General features: G+C 42.7%; 2 protein-coding genes across 40 annotated transcripts in view; one reads left to right on the top strand and one right to left on the bottom strand.

Annotated features, from left to right (window-relative positions):
• Positions 1-7,515, bottom strand: part of SPEF2 (sperm flagellar 2) — a 51,376-nt gene extending 43,861 nt beyond the window's left edge. For 4 of the 10 annotated variants that reach the window (XR_005843251.2, XM_015277513.4, XM_025144811.3 and 1 more), the window contains exons 1-5: positions 6,122-6,213; positions 5,284-5,386; positions 3,792-4,044; positions 2,412-2,582; positions 361-498 (exon numbers count right to left, since the gene is read on the bottom strand). Coding sequence is in view for 8 of the 10 variants with exons in the window: in XM_015277513.4 (XP_015132999.2) it covers positions 361-498; positions 2,412-2,582; positions 3,792-4,044; positions 5,284-5,386; positions 6,122-6,179 (723 nt within the window). In the remaining 2 variants the exon portion in view is untranslated. Of the gene's footprint in view, positions 1-360; positions 499-2,411; positions 2,583-3,791; positions 4,045-5,283; positions 5,387-6,121; positions 6,214-6,683 lie in introns of those variants that run through there. The other 6 variants (XM_046905978.1, XM_046905979.1, XM_025144812.3 and 3 more) reach the window with 6 other exon arrangements.
• The window catches only part of PRLR (prolactin receptor), a 191,056-nt gene continuing 177,069 nt past the window's right edge, over positions 6,353-20,339 (top strand). For 20 of the 30 annotated variants that reach the window (XM_046905229.1, XM_040655403.2, XM_046905230.1 and 17 more), the window contains exons 1-2: positions 6,353-6,385; positions 8,271-8,355. The gene's annotated coding sequence lies outside the window, so the exon portion shown is untranslated. Of the gene's footprint in view, positions 8,356-20,339 lie in introns of all 30 variants that reach the window. The other 10 variants (XM_046905231.1, XM_040655394.2, XM_040655397.2 and 7 more) reach the window with 5 other exon arrangements.

The raw sequence follows: 20,339 nt of genomic DNA, 5'->3' as shown, positions 1-20,339 counted from the left end.
ACATATTAAGCATTAGATAAGAGGAACAACAAAGATGTTTCCTTCTCCTGCTTTCCATTTCCATTTATTTCCCCCTTATACAAGCTATACCTATATTCACCATACAAAATTCTGTTTTTGCAGCTGCCCATTTACAGGGCAAATCCACTTTACACTGGACTCTAGCAAGCCATACAATTACCTGTAATCAAGGATTTTTGAAACAAAATATTCGGTGCTATGTTCTGCTTTAGATTTAGTATCTATATAATTTTAAGAGTTACACTAGGTGGTACAAGTACAGAATTATTAAGTGTAAATGCTCCTAAAAAACTAACCTTTTCCAAATTCATACAATTACTATTAACAAAATATAGTTACCTCCGCTTCTCTTTTCTTCTTTAGTATTTTTTTTGCTTCGTTACTTTTTAAGGTGTGGCTTAGTGATGGCTTTGGAACTTGTATAACGGCTGCTTGAATCCGGGCCATTATTTCATTTTGTCTTCTTCCTATGCGATGCTGAATATTCAACATCATGTGTTCAGATACTTGAGTTGAAACAATACATGCTGTATGCTTTTAATATTCCATCTATTTATCTATGAAGTAAATGTAACTAAAGTATCTAACCCATAATGGAAGAACATCATTGAAGTTAAAAAAAAAATCAAATGATTTCTTTTTCTTAAATGAGGCTTGTTGTCTTCATTTTGTCTTAATGTGCTAGTATAAAAAAATGGCAGATCCATGCAGTTGGACCAGATGATCTATGACAGTACTTTCTAACTGAACTATTCTCTATTCTATTCTAGTTATTCTCTTTGCATTAAGAAAGAGTGTGGTATAACAGAAACACATCTGTAAAGAAAAGTAGTTTGCATTCAATGCCTAAGAGGCATTTAAGGGGTTATATTAAATGCTAGCCCTAGTCTGACACTTGTCTCAGGTTAGAATTCATATCAGAAACTAAGAAACACGAGTACTATTAGGTAATTCTACCAATCAACATTGGGTCTCAGGTGATCAATTAAAAAAATTACATGCACTGCTAAATTGCATTACAGATACGTGAAGGTAAAAGCAGAATTGTGTTGAAAAAGCATTTCTCTATAAAGATCCCAAGAAAGTTAAAAGGTAAATATAAACTGTAAAAGGATTTTTTATTATTTCAAAAAATTCATTATGAAAAGTTTTTGGGATACTGCTCTTATTTTCGTGTGTAAATACATGAAAATTCATTTTCTTTTTGAAATCTTTTTCTTGTAGTGGCAACAGAGCAACTAAATAAACACAATAACTCTCTTAATTAGCTTCCCTATGGAAAGGGATCTGACGGATCTGGCTGATGGCAAGTTGAATCTTAGTCAGCAGCGTTCCCTGGAGCCTAAAGTCCTGACCATACCCTGGGGTGCCTCAGGCCCAGCTCTGCTGCCAGGCAAGGGGAGGGGCTGTCCCACTCTGCTCTGCACTGTGTAGCTTCAACTCTAGCACTTGGTGCAATTCTGGGCACCACAATACAAGAATATAAAACTATTAGAAAGCATCCAAAGAAGGGCTAAGATGATGGGGAAAGGTCTTGAGGGCAAGACATGGGAAGTGGCTGAGGTGCCATGGTCTATTCAGCCCAGAGAGGAGACTGAGGAGAGACCTCATGGCGGCCTACAGCTTCTTTATGAGTGCAGAGGTCAGGGACCAGAGCTCCCAGTACAGTAGTCATGGCATCATGCTGCCAGAATTCAAGGAGTGCTGGGACAACACTCTCAGACAGAGGCTTTAGATTTTGGCTTGCCCTGTGTGGAGCTGGAAGTTGAACTCTATGACCCTTGTGAGTCCCTTTCAAATCTGGATATTCTATGATTTTAGTCATACAAATTACATCTCAAATTAGTCAATTTCATTTTCATCATGGTTAAACACCCCTTAGCTTAGAACAGACAGTTCTTCTATATAAACTACAGCTTGTACTTTGGATGAGTGTTTTCATATGCTGAAGATGTTAGTTTCTTTTCTTGACTTAATCAACAGAACTACACATACTGGATGGACAGAGGCCTCCGCTTCTACAGGTCCCCTTCCTTGTGTCTTTTTCTTGATTCTTTTGTTCAAAAATTAAATACATCACAAGCCTCTATTACCAGAACACCTTAAATGCATCCAGCTGTGAAATCTACATTCTGTCTACAAATCTATCAATATTTTTCATGCACGACAACATGCAAACACTCAATTTTAAGTATGTGATTTTTAAATACTGTTATTAAGAATCTTTTAACAATATGTTGGCTTTATAGCTACACATTAGTGTTTATCAAGTGGACCCCCTTTCTTCATTATTACTTTTTTTTAACAAACATAATGGTGCAGCAGAGAATTATGTACATGACCTTATGAAAAAACTTTCTCAGAAGACTCAGTAATATGGAAGCACTCACCTTTTCAGAGTCTTGGGCTCTTTGTTCCTCTTGAGGCTTTAGAGATTTCTGTTGTTCTGAAATATGTATACGAGCTATTTTATCTTCTATTGCTTTAGATTTCATTTCAAAATGATCTGAAACCTGCCATAGCTCCAAATCAGCCTGACGTGATGTTAAAGATTTCAAACGCTAGAATCAAATGTCATAATAATAGAGTCAGAAATAGTAAGAAAAATAGTTTTTAAATACAAAACTTTCTCAGTAGTCATTTTAAACTGTTTTCCTGTGATAATGTACACAGAACAGCTTCTAAATTTGGTCAAATATTTTTCAAAGAAAGGACTAGTTATATTGAGAAGAACATGCAGAACTGAACTTGAAAAATGTCAAATGAAAATTCAAGAAATCCAACTTAAAAATAAGGGTTTTTTTAATGGAAATGGTGCTCAACAACTTGCCTGTAAACACTGTGAAGTCTCCATCTTTGGAGATATTCAAAATTGAACTGGACAAGGTCCTGAGCAACCTGACATAGTTGATTCTGCACAGAGCAGCAAGGTAGATGGATTATGAGTCCTCTACAGATCCCTTCCAACCTCAACTGTTCTGTGATGAACACATCTATTCAGAGCTCTCAGTTGCTTCCATAGAAGCTATCCTTAGAGGGTGAAGGGGTGTCTTGGTTGTTTGGTGATATCCCTGCATTTGTCAGTGAAGTTCATATTTGTAAACTATTTGTCAGGACATGTGCCAGGAAATATGTAGAAATTTACTCAGCTGAATATGATTCATGATGCATAGCTGCTTAAAGATTGCTCATCCTGGTAAAAGATTATGGTGTGCACACTGTGAACATTACTGTTGAAGAGAAGAATGTCACTAACAGATCTTCCTTTTAGACACTCTTTCCCATTTATTTTTTCCTCTTTGCAGTATTCAGCATATTCAGTTATTTGGCCACCTGGAGTCTAGTAAAAGTATATGGGGAGACGTATAACTGCAGGAATCGAACCACTGTGGCACAAAGCTCAATACAGACTAATTTTCCCTTCAGGAAACATTTATAACTAAATATAATGCTGTCTGCAATCTGTACCGATCAAAGAAGTATAACAGCAGCCACTGAATCACTATTAGTCTTTGCTGCTATTCATATTTCAAGTCTGGAAAAAGAAACAGAGCAGGTAACAAGGAATAAGCCAGAGCAAACGAACACAGAACAAGTATCCTCATGAATCACAGAAGAACCAGGTAATCCCAATTTCCATATATGGCAAAGGATTTTGAACAGGAGATCTTTTAAAAGTGGGCAGGGAAACACACAACATGCTTGAGAGGCCCTACTAAATGGGCTATTTTTTCCCTATGTATTTATACAAAATAGACATAGTTAAATACCTCTCGAAATGAAACACTTCCAATAGACTTGAACCTTGCAGGTGCTGCAGGTCTCATTGCTTCCATAGCTACTCCAGTGAGCTTTGTCTTTCTTTTTTTTTCTAAAGCAATGTACAATTCATATAAAAGCTTTGTTGCAGCCCCCCGCTTTCCTATCATGATGTCGTGGGCCACGTTCTCATTAAACTGTACTCCAAGCAGTTGAAGCGTGGGCTCCAGGAGAGAAAAATTGTTAAGCTTTGCATTTGCAGCCCTATGTGATTTAAAAACAAAAAGAATCCAAAAATCAAAGTTTAAATGTACTTTCAATTCTAACTCGCTGCAATAAACATGGTCATTACATTTACCTCATATCAAGATAGGAGGGGGAAGAAAACCACAGTGACATAATACACATTTCAGCTTATATTTGATACTGTAGTACCCACAAATAAGTTGGTCTGCTAGGCATAACTCTTGGAAAACAAATGGAAGACACATCACATTGCATAAGTCTTGATGCATGTACACAAAAAAAAAGCACCTGACAGCAAAACCTTACTCCAAATTGTGGCTAAAAGTATGTCTTCCACAAAAAGTACAAAGAATTAGAAGATCAATCCACACGCGCTCTAACCAGTTAAAATATAGGAAATTAAATTAAAAAAGAAAGAAATAAAATGAAGCCTATATAATATATCAACTCTCACAACACCCTGATGACTTGGAATAGTGTTGAAAAATAAAGACTGTGGTTCTAATGAGAAAAATTAATATTTAAAACTGAAACGGTGGATTGCAGATTAGTGCTTCTTTTGGCGTGTGACTGTCCTGTGGAATCACTTGAGATCAGTAGATATACAGGTCAAAAAAGAATAATAATAAATTATTGATATTTCATAATTAACACATTATCAAATTCAATCAACAAATCAGTAACTACTAGCTGAGCCAGAACACTATGCTTTCTATGCTGTTCTATGAGTTCACAATAATTCCTCTACATGAACCAGTGAGCTTTTAAGGCCAGTAGAGTTATAACATAATTCTACATAAATGTTGAATTTTTAATTTAAAGACCATCTGGTAACACAGAGTTTACCATATCCCTACAGGAAGTAGACCTGGAGTTCATTATTCTCCCTATAATACTTCTTGCCTTGTTTCTTGATGAATAGAGTTTAAACCAGCTGGTGACTGATCACAAACAGTGTTCCCCAGGGGTCAGTATTGGGGTCAGACCTGTTTAATATCTTTATTGACGATATGGAAGAGGGGATTGAGTGCACCCTCAGAAGTTTTGCAGATGACACCAAAGTGGAAGGAAGTACTGATCTGCCAGAGGGTAGGCTAGATAGGCTGACTGATGGGCTGAGGCCACTTGTATGAACTTCAGAAAGACCAAGTGCTGAGCCCCACACTTCGATCACAAAAAGCAAAGATTTTTTTTCTGAAGAAGAAATAAATATTTTGCCTAATTTCTGTAAGAAACATGCTCTCCACAAGTACTAACCTGCTCTGTGAAAATTGATTAAAGTCATCCTGAAGACCGTACTTGTGCAGAAGTTCTCCAAAGAGGTAGCCAGTAGAAAATTCTTCTGAAAGTGATCCTGGAACTGGGTTGTGAGTTTTTCCCACCAAAAAAAAAAAAAAAAAAAAAAAGATTATTAAAGGAATTTGGATATTAATTCAATAATTTTAATAAAACCCGTTTTTATTTTTGTGACATGAGTGTGTCAGTAAGTAGTTTTTAAGCTACAAATAAATCTGCTTTCAGAGTAGTTACTTTGCAATGTGAGCTCCCCGTAACCACTTGATTCTCATTTTTATTGCCAGAAAGTAAACTTTGCCATGTGTTGTAGGTCTCTAAGTGATAATTTCTATTTATTTATTTATTTATTTATTTATTTCTGTCAGTAAATGTACAAAAAGAAAACAAAGACGAGATTGAATCAGCTTTTCTGTGGAAAGTCGCTCACACGCGGCGGAGCAGTGCGCCTCCAAAGCCAGCACGGCGCCTGCCGCTCCAACCGAGCGCTGCTCTACAAACTTATTAAAACTCTTTCAATCTCTGGAGTCCTTATTAGCAGGTGAAGCTTTAGCTCCTCCTATCTACCAAGAGCGACGGAGCCTTGAGGAAAATTAATTTCACCTCTGAAAGAGCCATCCTGCACACACTGAGCAGCCCCGGACGGGTGGGAACGGGACGGCTCGGGGGGAGACCGCCGGGGTGTACCTCGCGCCCCTCGGCGGGACGAAGGCTCAGACTCGCCGCATCCTCTGAGCTGACAGCCAGCCTTGCGGCCCCGCCAGCCCCTGCCACCTCCTGAGGCAGCGGGGCTGCTACTCACCCACGCTCCGGGAAAGTTTCACCTCCTCGTTCAGCCACTCGCACAAAATCTCGGACATGACGGCCAACCGCGCTCGGCCCTCCCCGGCGCCTGGCACCGCGTCCCGTTACCACGGCAACGGCGCCGGAGCGCATGCGCAAAGGAGAGGAGGCGGTGCAGCGGCTAACCTCCGCGGGCGCGCTCCCCTTCGAGAGGGCCGCGCATGCGCCGCAGGGGGGGGGGCGGGGTCGCGGGTGTGGCCGGGGCGGGGAGACAAGGAGGAAGGTGAGCGCGCCGCGAGGAGAGGCGCGTGCCCGCCTCTGCGGCTGCTGCCCGGGAGGCGCGCGCCGGGCCGTTATCCGGCCCGACCGTCTGCGGGGCGCGGCCGTGAGGCGCTGAGTGCGGGGCGGGCGTGGGCTGAGGCGGGGGCAGCCGCGCGGGGAGCCGCGCTCCGGGGAGCCTCGTGGTCGGGGGGGTCCTCACTACAGGTGGCTGTCATCCCGCTGGGGGACCTCCTGCTGCTTGCTGCTCCCTCTGTCAGCCTCGGCTGGCGGTGCTGCCGGGCTGCCGTCATTGCACCCACCTCGTCCTCCCGGCTCCGCGTCCCGCCGCTCTTAATAGGTGTCGTGGGAACCACTTCCCCATTCCACCAAACCGCCTGCCGCTCGTGGCTGAGTTTCCTATTGTGCCGACGCGTATGCTTCACCGCAGGGGACTCTTAGGCTGAAAAACCGTTCTGCTAGGGGAAGGAAACTAATCTGGAATCATTTTCACACATCAAATCGCACAACGGCAAAAAAAAACTGCTGCGAAAGCACGATATCAAAGGAGGGGGGAGGGACGCAAAACCTGAAAATGCCGAAAAAAAGCTCTGCCAGCGTGAGTGAGCGCTGCACACTGACGGGGCTGTTGTTCCGCAGCAGATCTTGTGTAAGGCGTTCGTGTGCCAGAACAGCTGTGCGTGTGCTGGGAGCGGGGCCCGCCGCAGGACTCGGGGGTGGTTCGAATTGAGCGCACGGCTTTTGTGCTGCCTCGCTCGTCGTGCGGCCGTCTCGCTTGTAGGGTCACGCTGAAATACTCCGCGTGGTTTTGGTGCCCCGGTTCTGAACAGCGTGTTAGAAAGGTGAAGGTCTACGGATCTGGAGGTCTACATCGTTCCCCAGAGAAGTTTTAAATTCTGTTCTTCCGTAAAAAAAAAAAAAAAAAAAAAAAAAAAAAAAAAAAAATCTGCAGGTGGTGTGATCAAGCTTCCAGCTGCCTTTCGGCAGGACTCAGAATCCTGAGGGGTTGTTCAATCTAGAAAAGGCAGGAAGGGGATCTAAACAAAACATTTGCAGAGGCGACAGTGACTAGTGGCTGACCTAAGTTGGGATATCATGGATTTTGTACATCCAGAAGTCATCTGAGCAAATCTCTGTGCTTTGAATCAGGGCGAGTTATTGAGTTGCCTCAAAGTAAATGTGTAACTGTGCAGTTGTTTATGTCTTGAAAAGGTCATGGTGAAATTAGCCACAGGTGAACAAATCGAGTAACAGAAACTTCAAGAGAGCAAGGTTCTTTCCAAGTGAATATCCTTCTGAAGACACAAAGTTTTGTATTATGCTAAATTAAAGAAATACCTACACCTTAAGGGAAGTAGAAACCTTTTGTTTATTTATTTATTTATTGTCATGCTTGCAGGTTTGAGTGTCTGCCATCTGAGTGTGTTTCTGGTATGTCAGAGAACGAAGGGTAAATCTGGTTTAGCTTCATCGTGGATTCTTTCCTCAGCTCCAGGAATCAGTGTATATAGTTTAGATACAGTTAAATGTTGGCTGCAAATAGCCATTTGTGTTAAGTTCAGCATTTCTTTCCGTATAACCTCTGACCTTGAAAAGCTGGTACATAGTGTATCTCCTGCAAGTTCTATGGATTTTTTTCAAATCCTTTATTATAATCAATGGATCTCTAAAATAGCATTTTTTTTTTTCCACTAGGTTAGACATAAAATCTTCTTTAGACAGTTAGATTTGAGGGAAATTTTATTATACTTAATTTCAGTAGTGATTTGCTGTTTCATCTTAGTCTGTCTTAGCCCTTAACAAATTGAAGTATCTGTCCTACAGAATTCACAGTAGCGATGAAATGATGTAGTAATCAATTTTTACTTCATTCTTTCCCTGTTTTTAAGAACTTGGAAAGATGTCTGTGTTCTGCACTGTGAGAGCTGAGTCCACAGATTGTTTGAAGGAAAATACTTGCAGACAACAAGTAAGGTAACTTTTTTCCCTAATTCTGCCTTTCCTGAAGACAGTGAAATTTTTAAATAAGATAGTTATTCATTTTGTGTTCTCTTAATTTCTTATGTCTCTGCAAAGAACACCAGTGGAACTGTCCTGGAAATTCCAAAGTGATTTTCTATGGGACACTGTACGTTGGTTTGTGTAGCTTTTAAACACTGATGCTGGGCTATCGAATGCATCTAAATTTTTTCACCAGAAAATCATTATTTATTTCAAACTTCATGCATTCTCCTATGAACTTGCTTTGAGAGAGAAAGGGATTGCCTGTAGGTTGTATGTATAATGGTGAAAGGGAACAGAAGACCTCAAATAGCAATCCACTGAATACAGAGAGAAATTCAGTGCCAGAGACAGCCTGCTACTTTTCATTCCTTTTGGCCCCCTGAAAGAAACTGTATGAAGATGATGTTATATACTTTTTTCTTTTTCTTTTTTGTTTGTTAAAAGCTACAGCTATTGTCGACATTAATTTTTAGTCACATGGATGTGATAGTAGCATGTATAAAGAATAAAAAGGAAAGGATTCTGTTTTAAAGTTACTGTCAAAAACATGGTCTTTAATCACAAAAGGACGACTGAAAAAATTGTAAAGTTTCAAGATTCTAAACTAAAGAAGGAGTTAGGAGAAATGATATCTTAATACAATGAAGGTTAAGAAAAGGCAAATAGAGAAATGCTTGGAATTCTTAAATTGCTCTTAGACTGAAGATGTGCATGACAGTAGAAGCATTAAATTGGTACAACATAATTAGATAATGTGTTATAATAAAATAAATAAAAAATGGAGTTTCCTTTTTTTTTTGCAACAGAATTTTTTTCATCACTGGAATGATGTATAAATGGTTTATAAACACCAGATTTTTTTTCATCACTAGAGTGATGTATAAATGGTTTATAAACACATTAGAATTTGGTAACCTTGTTTTTTTTCTTGATTCCTTGCCATTACAGTTTTTCCCACTTTTCCTTCTCTATTCTGATTGTTTTACTTTGCACATTATTTATTCCTTCTAGCATGATCAGATAATGACATTCTCCCTGAAGATTAGTTTCAACTGTATTTGTCCTGCTTTTCCTTCTATCTTCTGTGGATCCTCCTAAGTGTCTCTACTGAGGACAGATGAGGATGAAGTTCTAAAGAAAGAGTTAGAAATTTCCACAGTGTTGAGGTTTATGCTCACAGCATGTTTCCACAACTGTTTGCTAGTTAAATCTCCAAGTTCAGTTCCCATACTGACATTTAAAAGTTGTGACTGTGGAACCTTGTCCAAACTCCTTACCCTGGTTTTCTCTGTTACCACAAGGCAACAGCTAATTCAGACCAGATGTCTGCCTAGTCCAGTCTTCTGTCTCTGACACTGATCAATAACAAATTCTGGGAAAGAAATTAGGGAAAAGTATACACTGAGACCTGTAGTTACTTCCTCCAGAACATTCTTCAAGCCACCACTGATCGTGGCTGAATGATTTTCTGCACCCACATAAGCTTGTGCAATTGATTACTCCCAGGAATACATACAGACTGTTTTTGAATCTATGAAATTACTTAACATTAGCAGTGATCTGTGCTATGGTGTCTCATACCATAACCAAGCTCTATGTGAACAAACTGTTAGAATTTATTTTGTGAAGTACACTGTCTTGTGTGTTTGGATCTGCATTCTGTGCTTTTCACTTTCAGTACTATAGTAGTTCTGTCATTCTTAAAAAATAACATTGAGCAGTTGAGTTGCAGGTTGACCTGATGTTTTAAGATTTCTCTTGTTTCCAGTAGCTTTATGATTAAGAATTAAAAAATAATACGTACATTATGTATTGATTCTCTCTTTCACTGCATTAGGGCGGGGCATTTTTCTCTCTGGAGAGAGACTGAGGTTCATCAACTTTTTATGTGGTCTGATAGTGATAGAGCAAGGGTGAAGGGGCTTAAACTAAAAGGGTAAAATTTAGGCTATACAGAGGTAAATTTTAACTCAGAGAGTGGTGAAGCACTGAAACAGGTTGCCTAGAGAAGTTGTGGATTCTCTATCTCAGGAGGCATTTTGTGTTTTAGCCCAGCAGGTGGCTAAGCACAACACAGTCATTTGGTCACTTCCCACACTTCCCAGTGGGATGGGGGAGAGAATTGGAAGGAAAAAAAAAAAAAAAAGTAGAACTCACAGATTGAAGTAAAACTGTTTACTAAGATAGAGAAAAGGAAAAGGATAATAGTTATGACTATATATGTGTGTATGTATGTGAATGTATGTAACAAGCGATGCACAAGAATTGCTCGCCACCCACTGACTGATGCCCATTCCGTGAGGGTGAGAGGGCTGTTAGAGATAAGGGATTTCTCCTTACTGGGAGCTCAACTCCCAGCATGCCAGGCACTCAGACAAGTCTACTGTCTCCTTGGTGCTTGGAGTTCAAGAGCTATTGAAAGGAACTTCAGATCCTTGGGATATCTTCTGAAGGAATCAAGGATACAAGTCTTGTCTCTGCTTCCCTTAGTAGGTAAGGACACTGTAAGAAACAGAAGGACCCAATCTATAGACATTGGTTTTGTGACTGATACGAATGCCATAATTTTTGGTCGTTTTTTTTGATAACGGGATGGCCTACATGGCACTGGGCTTGCAGTCACCAGATAGCTTTCACCTCTCTCAAAGAAGGAAGAGGATTTGTGGGGAAAAGTTAGGAGGGCTTTAGACTAGGTTATAAAAACGTGGGTGGATAAAAGTGAGGCTGCACATGGTAGCGTGTGTGACAGCATAGTCAGGCTAGAGGGGCAGGGTGTTAGCAGGGTCCCTCAACATTCTGCCCTTGGATGTGCTGACAACACTCAGCACACTTACATCTTATGACAATGAGCCAGGGACCACTGAGGCAAAAGGAGAAGGCAGCAGGGAAGCTCAAGGGAAATACTTCAAAGGCATTAAGGAGTTATCCTCCAAGAAGGCAATAAGGCCAACTGCTCAGCTGAAGTGCTTTTACACCAACAGACACAGCTTGGGAGAAAAATTGGAGGAGCTGGATCCACTATGCTACCTAAAAACCATGATGTAGTTGTTTTCACTGAAACCTGGTAGGATGACTCCCATGACTGAAATGCAGCTATTGATGGCTACAAGCTGGTTAGAAGGGATAGGCAAGGAAGGAGAGGGAGAGGCATTGCCCTCTACATCAACAAAGGAACAAAGTGTGAAGAGATGTTCCTGGAGGATGGTCATGAGCAAGTCAAAAGTTTATGGATGAGAGAGAGCAGCAAAGTGAGCCTTGTGATTGCTGTCTACAACAGACCAGCTGATCAAGCAGAGCCTCATGAAGCATTCTTCCTTCAGCTCCAGGAGATGTTGCAATCACAGGCTCTCATGCTGGGGAGTTTCAGCCACTCTGACATCTGCTGGTAAAGTAGCACTGTGAGCTGTAGGCAAACCAAGAGTCTTCTGTAATACATCAAGGATAACGACTTGAACCATGTAGTAGCTCTGTCGGGGGGTTGCAATACTGGACCTGTTGCTCACCAATGCAAATAAACTGATTGGTGACATCAGGATTGGAGGCTGCCTGGGCTGTAGTGACCATGAAAAGTTGGAGTTCATGCGTCTGAGGTATGAAGGACAAAGAGTAAAATCAGGATTCTAAATTTTAGAAAAGCATAATTCCAGCTCTTCATGACGTTAGTCAACAAAACCACCTGGGAAAGTGTCCTCAAGGGCAAGGATTGGATATGGCAGATCTTTAAGGAAGCTTTTCTTAGTGCACGGGAGTTCTCCATCTTCAGATGTAAGAAGTCAGGAATGGAAAGCAACAGACCAGCATGGCTGAGCTGGGACCTGTTGGTCAAACTGGTAAGCAGGAAGAAAATGCACAGGTAGTGGAGGCTGGGACAGGTACCGTGGGATGCATATAAGCATGCTGCCAGGCTGTGTATGGATGGAGTCAGGAAGGCCAAGGACCAACAGGGACTTTGCAGAGAGTGCAAAGAACAAGAAAGGTGCATTTACCAGAAGAGGAAAGTCTAAGAAGGTGTACCCTTCCTAGTGAGAAATACTGGCAGGCTGGTAATAATGGACAAGGAGCTAAAGCTAAAATACTCAACAACTACTTTGCCTCAGTCATCACTGGCTCCTCTTCACACAGTGGACTGTGGATGAGTTGGAAGGTGGGGCCTAGGGAGGCAACATCTTTCCCACTGTAAGTGAAGATCAGATCTATGACCACCTGAGGAACAGGGAAAGGAAAGGAGAGGAAGGGAAGGGAAGAAGAGTCACCACTGCACTTATCATGATGTCCTAAGGGTCCATCCTTGTTGATCTGCTTGGGTGGCTAAGGATGTGATGGAGCATTTGGGGTTGACCATTGGATTACATCACTGGATTGAGCCTTCCAATTAGGCCAGGAGCTGTTGCCAGGCGGAGAGTGTCTGGTAGCACACACCATGAGCATGCCATACTGGTCATGCTTTTCTCCCTTTGCATGGTGGTTGTGGTTGGGGGGTGGATCCAAGACTACCTTAAGCATGATGACTTTACTCCTGACTTCTTCACTGCACTTTAGCACACCTGTTTGTTCTGCAACTTTCACAGGAGTGTTACAGCACAGCTTTTGTTCTGCAGCCTTCAGCGAGAATTCACAAAGTCACAGTTCTGTATATTGCTGTTAAAGAGTCAGAGCCAGAAGAAAATGTCACTTCATTCACACATTCCATCCAAAGGCTGAGACTGTTATCAGGCCAATGTTGATATAGTCACTGGGGTAATCCGTAGCGATGATGTGTACATAGAATAATACAATCCTTAGAGTTGGAAGGGACCTCTGAAGGCCGTCTGGTCCAACTCCTCTGCAATGAACAGGGACATCCACAGCTAGATCAGGTTGCCCAGGGCGTTATCAAGCTTGCCTTGAAAGTTTCCATGGATGGGGCAGCAACCACATCACTAGGCAACCTGTTCCAGTGCCTCACCACCCTCTCTGTAGAAGACTTACACCTAACCGAAATCTGCCCTCTTTGAGCTTGAAACCATTTCCCCTTGTTCTGTCTCCACAGACCCTGCTAAATAGTCTGTCTTCTTTCCTATGGCTCCCCTTTAGATACTGAAAGGACATTATCAGGTCACCTCTGAGCCTTCTCCAGGCTGAAGACCCCCAGTTCACTTAGCCTGTCTTCAAGTGAGAAATGTTTCATTTTGTGAATCATTTTTTGGCCTTTCTCTGGATGCACTCCAACAGGCCTATGTCTTTCCTGTACTGAGGACTCCACATCCGAACACATTACTCCAGGTGAGGCCTCACCAGTGCAGCGTAGAGGGGCAAGATCACATCACTTGCCCTCCTGACCATGCTTCTTTTGATGCAGCCCAGGATACGTTTGGCTTTCTGGGCTGCAAGGGTACATTGCTGGCTTGTGTCCAGCTTCCCATCCACCAGTACCCCCAGGTCTTTTTCAGAAGGGCTGCACTCAGTCTATCAAGTCCATCCTGCACTCAGTTCATCCCCCAGCTTGTATTGGTAATGGGGATTGCCTCGACCCAGGTGCAAGATCTTGCATTTGGATTTGTTGAACCTCATGAGGTTCACCTGGGCCCACTGCTCAAGCCTGTCTAGGTCCCTCTGAATGGCATTCCATCCCTCTGGTGATCACATCCCACAGCTTAGTGTCATCAGCAAATTTGCTGAGGGTGCACTCGATCCCACTGTTGATGTCACTGATGAAGTATTAACCCCATCCGATCCCTGGGGGATACCACCTGTCACCAATCTTCATCCAGACATTAAGCCATTAAACACCACTCTCAGGACCCAATCCTGCAACCAGTTCTTCATCCATCAAATGATCCACCCATCAAATCCGTATCTTTCCAATCTGGAGAGAAGGATGTTTTGGGGTACCATGTCAGAGGCTTTACTGAAGTCCAGATAGATGACATCTGTTACTCTTCCCTTGTCCGTTGTGCAGAAGGAACAGAGAAAGAAGGGACAAGCCTATTCATCATACACTTCACTAGGCCATTGCCTAGTGTTAGATAGATAAATCCACCCACCAATGTTACATCAAACTAGGCTTCCTATTCTGTCAGTCCCGAAGACTGGAGGAAGTTGGCGAGCCAACTATCATCATCCTGCTTGAGTACATCCATCAATGATTTAAGGTCCTTAATTTCCCTCTTTAATAGCTGAGAGTTGTCAGAAATACTGAAACAATACATCCCCTCAAAATCCTTGCATCCACGATTATGACATTACAGTAAATGATCAGTCACAGTGCAGTTCTACTGTACAGCTGCGCAGATTGGTCCTAATTCTTGGCTCATAGTAGTGATAGCTTGTGAAGTAATGCTAATGGCAAACATGCAGGCCAATTACTGATCTGTCTGTGGTTATGGACAGTCATTGCAGGTTCACCTACTAGTGAAGATGCAAGTGCTGCATCTTTCACGCATAACAAGATTGACTTTGTCATTACAGTCACTCCCTAATATGAGGAAGTTTGTCTGACATGGCATTTGGTATGGTCATAGAGGGGAAGAGCTAGTGTTATTCTTCCCAGTGAGCAGGGACCGCCAGTGGAGTTTGCAGGTACATATGAATATGCTACCTTTCCACAAAAGAAGAACCATCCCCGAGGAAGAATGGTATGGGTGTGATTAAAGAAAGCATTGCTCCTATGACTAGCCTGCATATCAGTGTTAATGAAGCTATGCTGTGGTGTGATGCAATTTAATACTTGAAAACATTCCTCTGTTGAAGAAACATTTGCCAATCTAAAAGCACCTGTCACCCTGCTCCAGATGGGCATTATGCCATAGGTGATATTAAACTAAAAGCGTTCAAAAAGAGAGTAGTTCTGGATTAATTGAGGGGAGGTTGAAGCACCTATTATGCACATGATTAAAATTTCTGAAACAGATTGCCCTCCTGCCTTACAAAAGGCAGTAGTGTTAGCTGCTTTGCAAGCTAGCCATACCCATATGTTCTCCTCCAGGCTGGGATGATTCATCTAACTAAAAGTTCCCCCATTTTGGGTCAGTCCCAATAAGAATAATATTCCCAAGAGCGAGATCATCTTGGTTCTTTGTACAGAATTTCTCTGCTGATGTATGTCCTCTTCATTCTGAAAAAATAGAGGGAAACGAACACTCTCATTTCCCTTGGAAAGAGGTAGCAAGGTTAGCAATGGGAAACTATCCATTTCAGAAGTATTTCATGTTCCTTCCCTGTTGCATCTTTGGCTAGCCAGATGTGATGTTTTACAAGAGCTTCAAGGTTCAGTGTGACCATTCCCTTCATAGGTCTGTCCATGAGCACTGCTGCCCATGTGCATGTTGTCTTTCTACCTAGCCTTTAGGTGTGTAGCTCAGTGGTCTAGGACAGAGTGCATTCAGCTGTGTTTATACCCCACTAGTCATTTACAGCTCTTACTGTGTCTGGTAGCTGATCAGTCCACCCTGATTCAAGTGGTTCAAGAAACCACTTTAACAAGCCATTTCAACTTTCAACTATCCATTGGCTCAGGGATAATAAGCGGTGTGGAATATCCACCATATCCCCTCCTGTGTAGCCCACTCTTGTACCATCTGGGAGTGAAGTGTGTCCCAGATTGTATAGTGATTGTCTTAGGGAGGTGGTTAAATCATTCCTTCAATCCCTTCACATGTTTTCTGCAGTTGATTGGGATACTGTCTCCACATGAATGAGTCCAGAAACTTTTTCTACTCATAGCATGGTGTACTGTTTCCTGTTAGGCTTCCTAAATGGTGCTGCATGGTCCACCTGCCAGGCCTCCCACAACTCCTTATTTTCCCTAATGTGGAGGAGTGAGTACTTCAGAGGATGTTCTCCAAGTCAGAGATGACGGCTGTCACATGCAGAAGTCACCATTCAACAGTGGTCTCTGGTAACAGGCCATCCACAGCTTAGGGTATTCTTCTATAGATTCAATCTGCCTAAATGCCCTCTTTTTACATGTAGCCACTCGAGTAAATTTACCCACTCATCACTCATTTTCAGGGTTGAGGAAAAGGAGAGAATTAGCATATTCATCGAAAGAGATCCTCATTAATTCATCCACCTCGTTGTTTCACCTGTGTGCAGGATCTGGCCCTGTCTGGTGGGCTGCCACCCAGCCTACCTCAAATTCTTTAACTTTTGCAATATCCAGGATATTCTTCCATCTCTCTTTCTGCCACACTGGGACTCAATTTACCTCCCAAGCATTTTGGTCTGAGGAGAGCCAATCAGTGTGCCCCTTGAAGACTGCATAGGAATCCATATATATACACACCAGTTCAGGGTTGTCCTTTTCTCTCTTAAGTACCTTCCAAACTGCAACTAACTCCCCAACCTAGGCACAGTGAAGTGTCCTTCGCTAACCAGTTTGTCTTTGGTTTCTATGTGTACTGCTGCCATGTGGTATTTCCATACTTCCCCTTTGCACCTGACGGAGGCATCTGTAAACCAGACATTCCTCATTTGTTTATTGGAGAAGCAGAGATTTAGACTAAAGATTCTGTATTAACAATCTCCATATCAACCCTCCTATAGTAAGGGTCATACTGTAGCTTTAAAGAGGTGACAATAATGATCTAATTGAGCATAGCACTTCCTTACTGTTTCCCATTGTGCTAGTCCAGTGAGTGGAGGTGTCCCTGCTAGCACCAGCCTTCAGACCCTGATGGGCTCTAGTCCACAGTAAGCCTCCCTTTGCCATTAGGCTTCCACACTGGCCATACAGGAAAGTCATAAGGGGAATTTGTAGACACTACTATTCCTTGGTTACATAGTTTGCCTATTATGAGGGCTATACTTTCCTTACCTCCTAATGAGAGAGAATAGGGCTGCGGCTACCTGCAGATTTGGACCAGCCTCTGTGGGGATTTGGAAGAGACTGCCAAGACTCCACCATCTCCCACTCCAGTCTATCCATGACGTGACTTTTACAGCATTCAACCCCAGGAGATTAGTGGAAAAAGGTCCTGCCACCATTTCTACCTCAATTGGACTGTCATCTCCTGGGAGCCAACACTTGATCTGTGCAATCTGCCAAGACTGTATTTTGCCAAAGGCATCTGTTACCCAGACCTTCTTGCCAAAGCAATTGGGATTCTTTTGGGTACAGCAGGACAAGTGAGCAGTGAATCCCCTTCCTTCAAGATGGCAGGGGTTAGTAAATATCTCCATGTCCCATCTATCCCCTTGTCTACTGGGATGGAGTTTCCCACTCCAATTCTTAGGTCCAACTGCCAATTGCCTCCAGGTCCAAGCCTTTTCCTGCCCTGGTTTGGCTTTGACCAGGGTCTCTGCTACGAGACACAGCCTGCTCTGCTTGGGACAGTTTACACATTTGATTCTGTAACTCTATACCCTTTCATTTCAGCATGTCATGGGGACCCTGACTCTGGGGAACCCTGAATCAAGGTGCTTGTTCACTCTGAGTCAACCAGTATTGTCACTGGGGATTTCTGGTTTGACACTAAGGATCTTTCATGCATTAACTGTAAACAGTCTGCTTTCTGAATATTCTCAATCAATTTGTCAAGATCCTCTGGAATTGTAACTGGGTCAACTCTTTCCAGGGCGTTAAGACGTCTTGCCAAATAAACTGCCTTCTGGGTCAGGTGCCGTGGGGCTCAGTTGTTCCCAGTGGTTAGGAAAACGCTAAGTACCTGTAACTTTGTGCTTCCTTCTCACTTAAAAGTATGCCATCCCCTCCCATTAAGAAAACTCCACACATATTCTGTCTCCATCTCCTTAGAATTCCTGCTATATTTCTCCTGCACTTTAGCCAACTCTTGGGCTGAATGCAGGATTTCTTTGATTTTAACAATCAGATGACCTCCCCCATTCTCCTCATCATAGTTGTATTCCACCTTTAGTAGAGGTCTCATAGGCCTAGGGGGATCAATTCTAACGGATCTATCCTGAGCCTGTGCTAATTCAGTGCTGGAATAGGGCTGGGAGGAAGGGCCCACCTCTTCTTTTCCTAAGCACTCCATCTATGCATCTCATAGTTGCTGAGAGTGCTGCTGCTTCTTGGCCAACTGCTTTTGTAATTTTTCTATTATCCCCTGCAACAAGGAGATAACACTGGCTTCTGAGGATTGCTGTTGCTGTTAACGCTCCTGAGCCATGACCAGTGCTGCTCCCAAGTACCATGCACACCAGTGCTTTGCCTTTTCTTTGTCAATATTTCTTTTCTGCCCCTAAGACCTCTACACAATCAAATATTGTCTGTGGGCTTTGCCAGTTATGTCTTATCCATTTGAGCCCCAGCAGAATGGGACAAAAACCAAAGTCATTCAGCATTTTCAGGACATACTCTGGTCTATTAGGATTGTTCATCCCGCTTTCCATGGTTACTACCAGCTACTCACAAACTCAACCACCTATTCAGATTTTACTGTCCTGCTCAAGAGAGAGTAGCACAATGTGGAAGGAGGAAAAGGGAGGAAATTTTAATCCATTTAAGCTCTATGTAGCGCCAGCTACACACAAGTTCACACAGCTACTTGGGTTTTGCTGCCCCACTCAGGGAGGATTACCACAACACATCTCTCTTTCCATAGTTAGTACCAGCTACTCAGATTTTGCTGCCCTGCTGAAGGGGAGTATCACAGTGTAGAGAGGAGAAGGGAGGAACTTTTATATCAGTTCAAGCCCTGTATTCCTTTGTCTTGAGCCTGTCTTGCTTGGTTGATCACCACCTTCAGAGTGGAAATAGGATCCTGTCTGTGACGCCAATTAAGTGTTGCAAGCTGAAACAGTTTGCAGTTTGCTGTATTGATCCCAGTCCCTCTGAATTAAGACTCAAAATGCAGTCAAGCTGTTGATCGAGCCAGAGTGTGTACTTTTATTTATTAAAAGACATGAGAGTGAGAAGGATGACATGGTACCCCAGAAAGACTTGCGTCAGATAATGGGACTCGCATATAAAATACTCTTATAAACTCCTGGGCCAAAGACTATGGCCCAGGATGGTCAAGTGGATGTATCATATCCTCTGTCATGCTCCAGCTTCCGGAAAAGTCAAACAATAGAATGGACTATTAGAAACTATATTGAAAGCAATGACTGACAAAACATTCAACCATTGGGATAAATATTTATCAAAAGACACCTGATTAGTCAACACTTGGGGATCTGGTAATTGAGATGGCCCTGCCTAATCCAGCCTCTTATGTACTGTACAAGGGGAAAACTTTCTGTAGTACATATGAAGAATGTACTTCGGAAAATGTTTGGGTTATCCTGGCCTCAGGCCAAGGCAAGCCTATCGATAGGATTGCTTCTGCACTGGGACAATGCAAAAAAATGGGGACATTCAGTGTGTACCTCAAGGGGACTAGATGCTGGGACACAACAGTCAATAGTATACATGCATATACATATATAATAGAATCATAGAATGGCATGGATTGAAAAGGACCACAATCATAGGATCATAGAAACACTAAGGTTGGAAAAGACCCACAGGATCATCCAGTCCAACCATCTGCCCTTCATCAATGGTTCTCGCTAAACCATGTCCCTTAACAATGATCATCTAGTTTAAACCCCCCCTCTGCCATGGGCAGAGTTGCCAACCACTAGACCAGGCTGCCCAGAGCCACATCCAACCTGGCCTTGAATGCCTCCAGGGATGGGGCATCCACAACCTCCTTGGGCATCCTGTTCCAGCACATCACCACCCTCTGTGTGAAAGACTTCCTCCTAATATCTAACCTAAATCTCCCCTGTCCCAGTTTAAAACCAATCCCCTTGTCCTATCACTACCCCCCTTGTAAACAGCTGTTTCCCCTCTTGTTTATATGCTCCCTTCAAATACTGGATGGCCACAATGAGGTTTCCTCTAAGCCTTCTCTTCTCCAAGCTAAACAATCCCAGTTCCCTCAATCCCTTCTCACAGGAGAGGTGCTCCAGCCCTCTGATCATCTCAGTGGCCCTCCTCTGGATCCGTTCCAAGAGCTCCACGTCCT

The sequence above is a fragment of the Gallus gallus genome, chromosome Z (assembly GCF_016699485.2).
Source record: "Gallus gallus isolate bGalGal1 chromosome Z, bGalGal1.mat.broiler.GRCg7b, whole genome shotgun sequence".
Taxonomy (NCBI): Eukaryota; Metazoa; Chordata; class Aves; order Galliformes; family Phasianidae; genus Gallus; species Gallus gallus.
The sequence above is the reverse complement of the archived record's forward strand: the minus strand, read 5'-3'. Positions and strand labels throughout refer to the sequence as shown.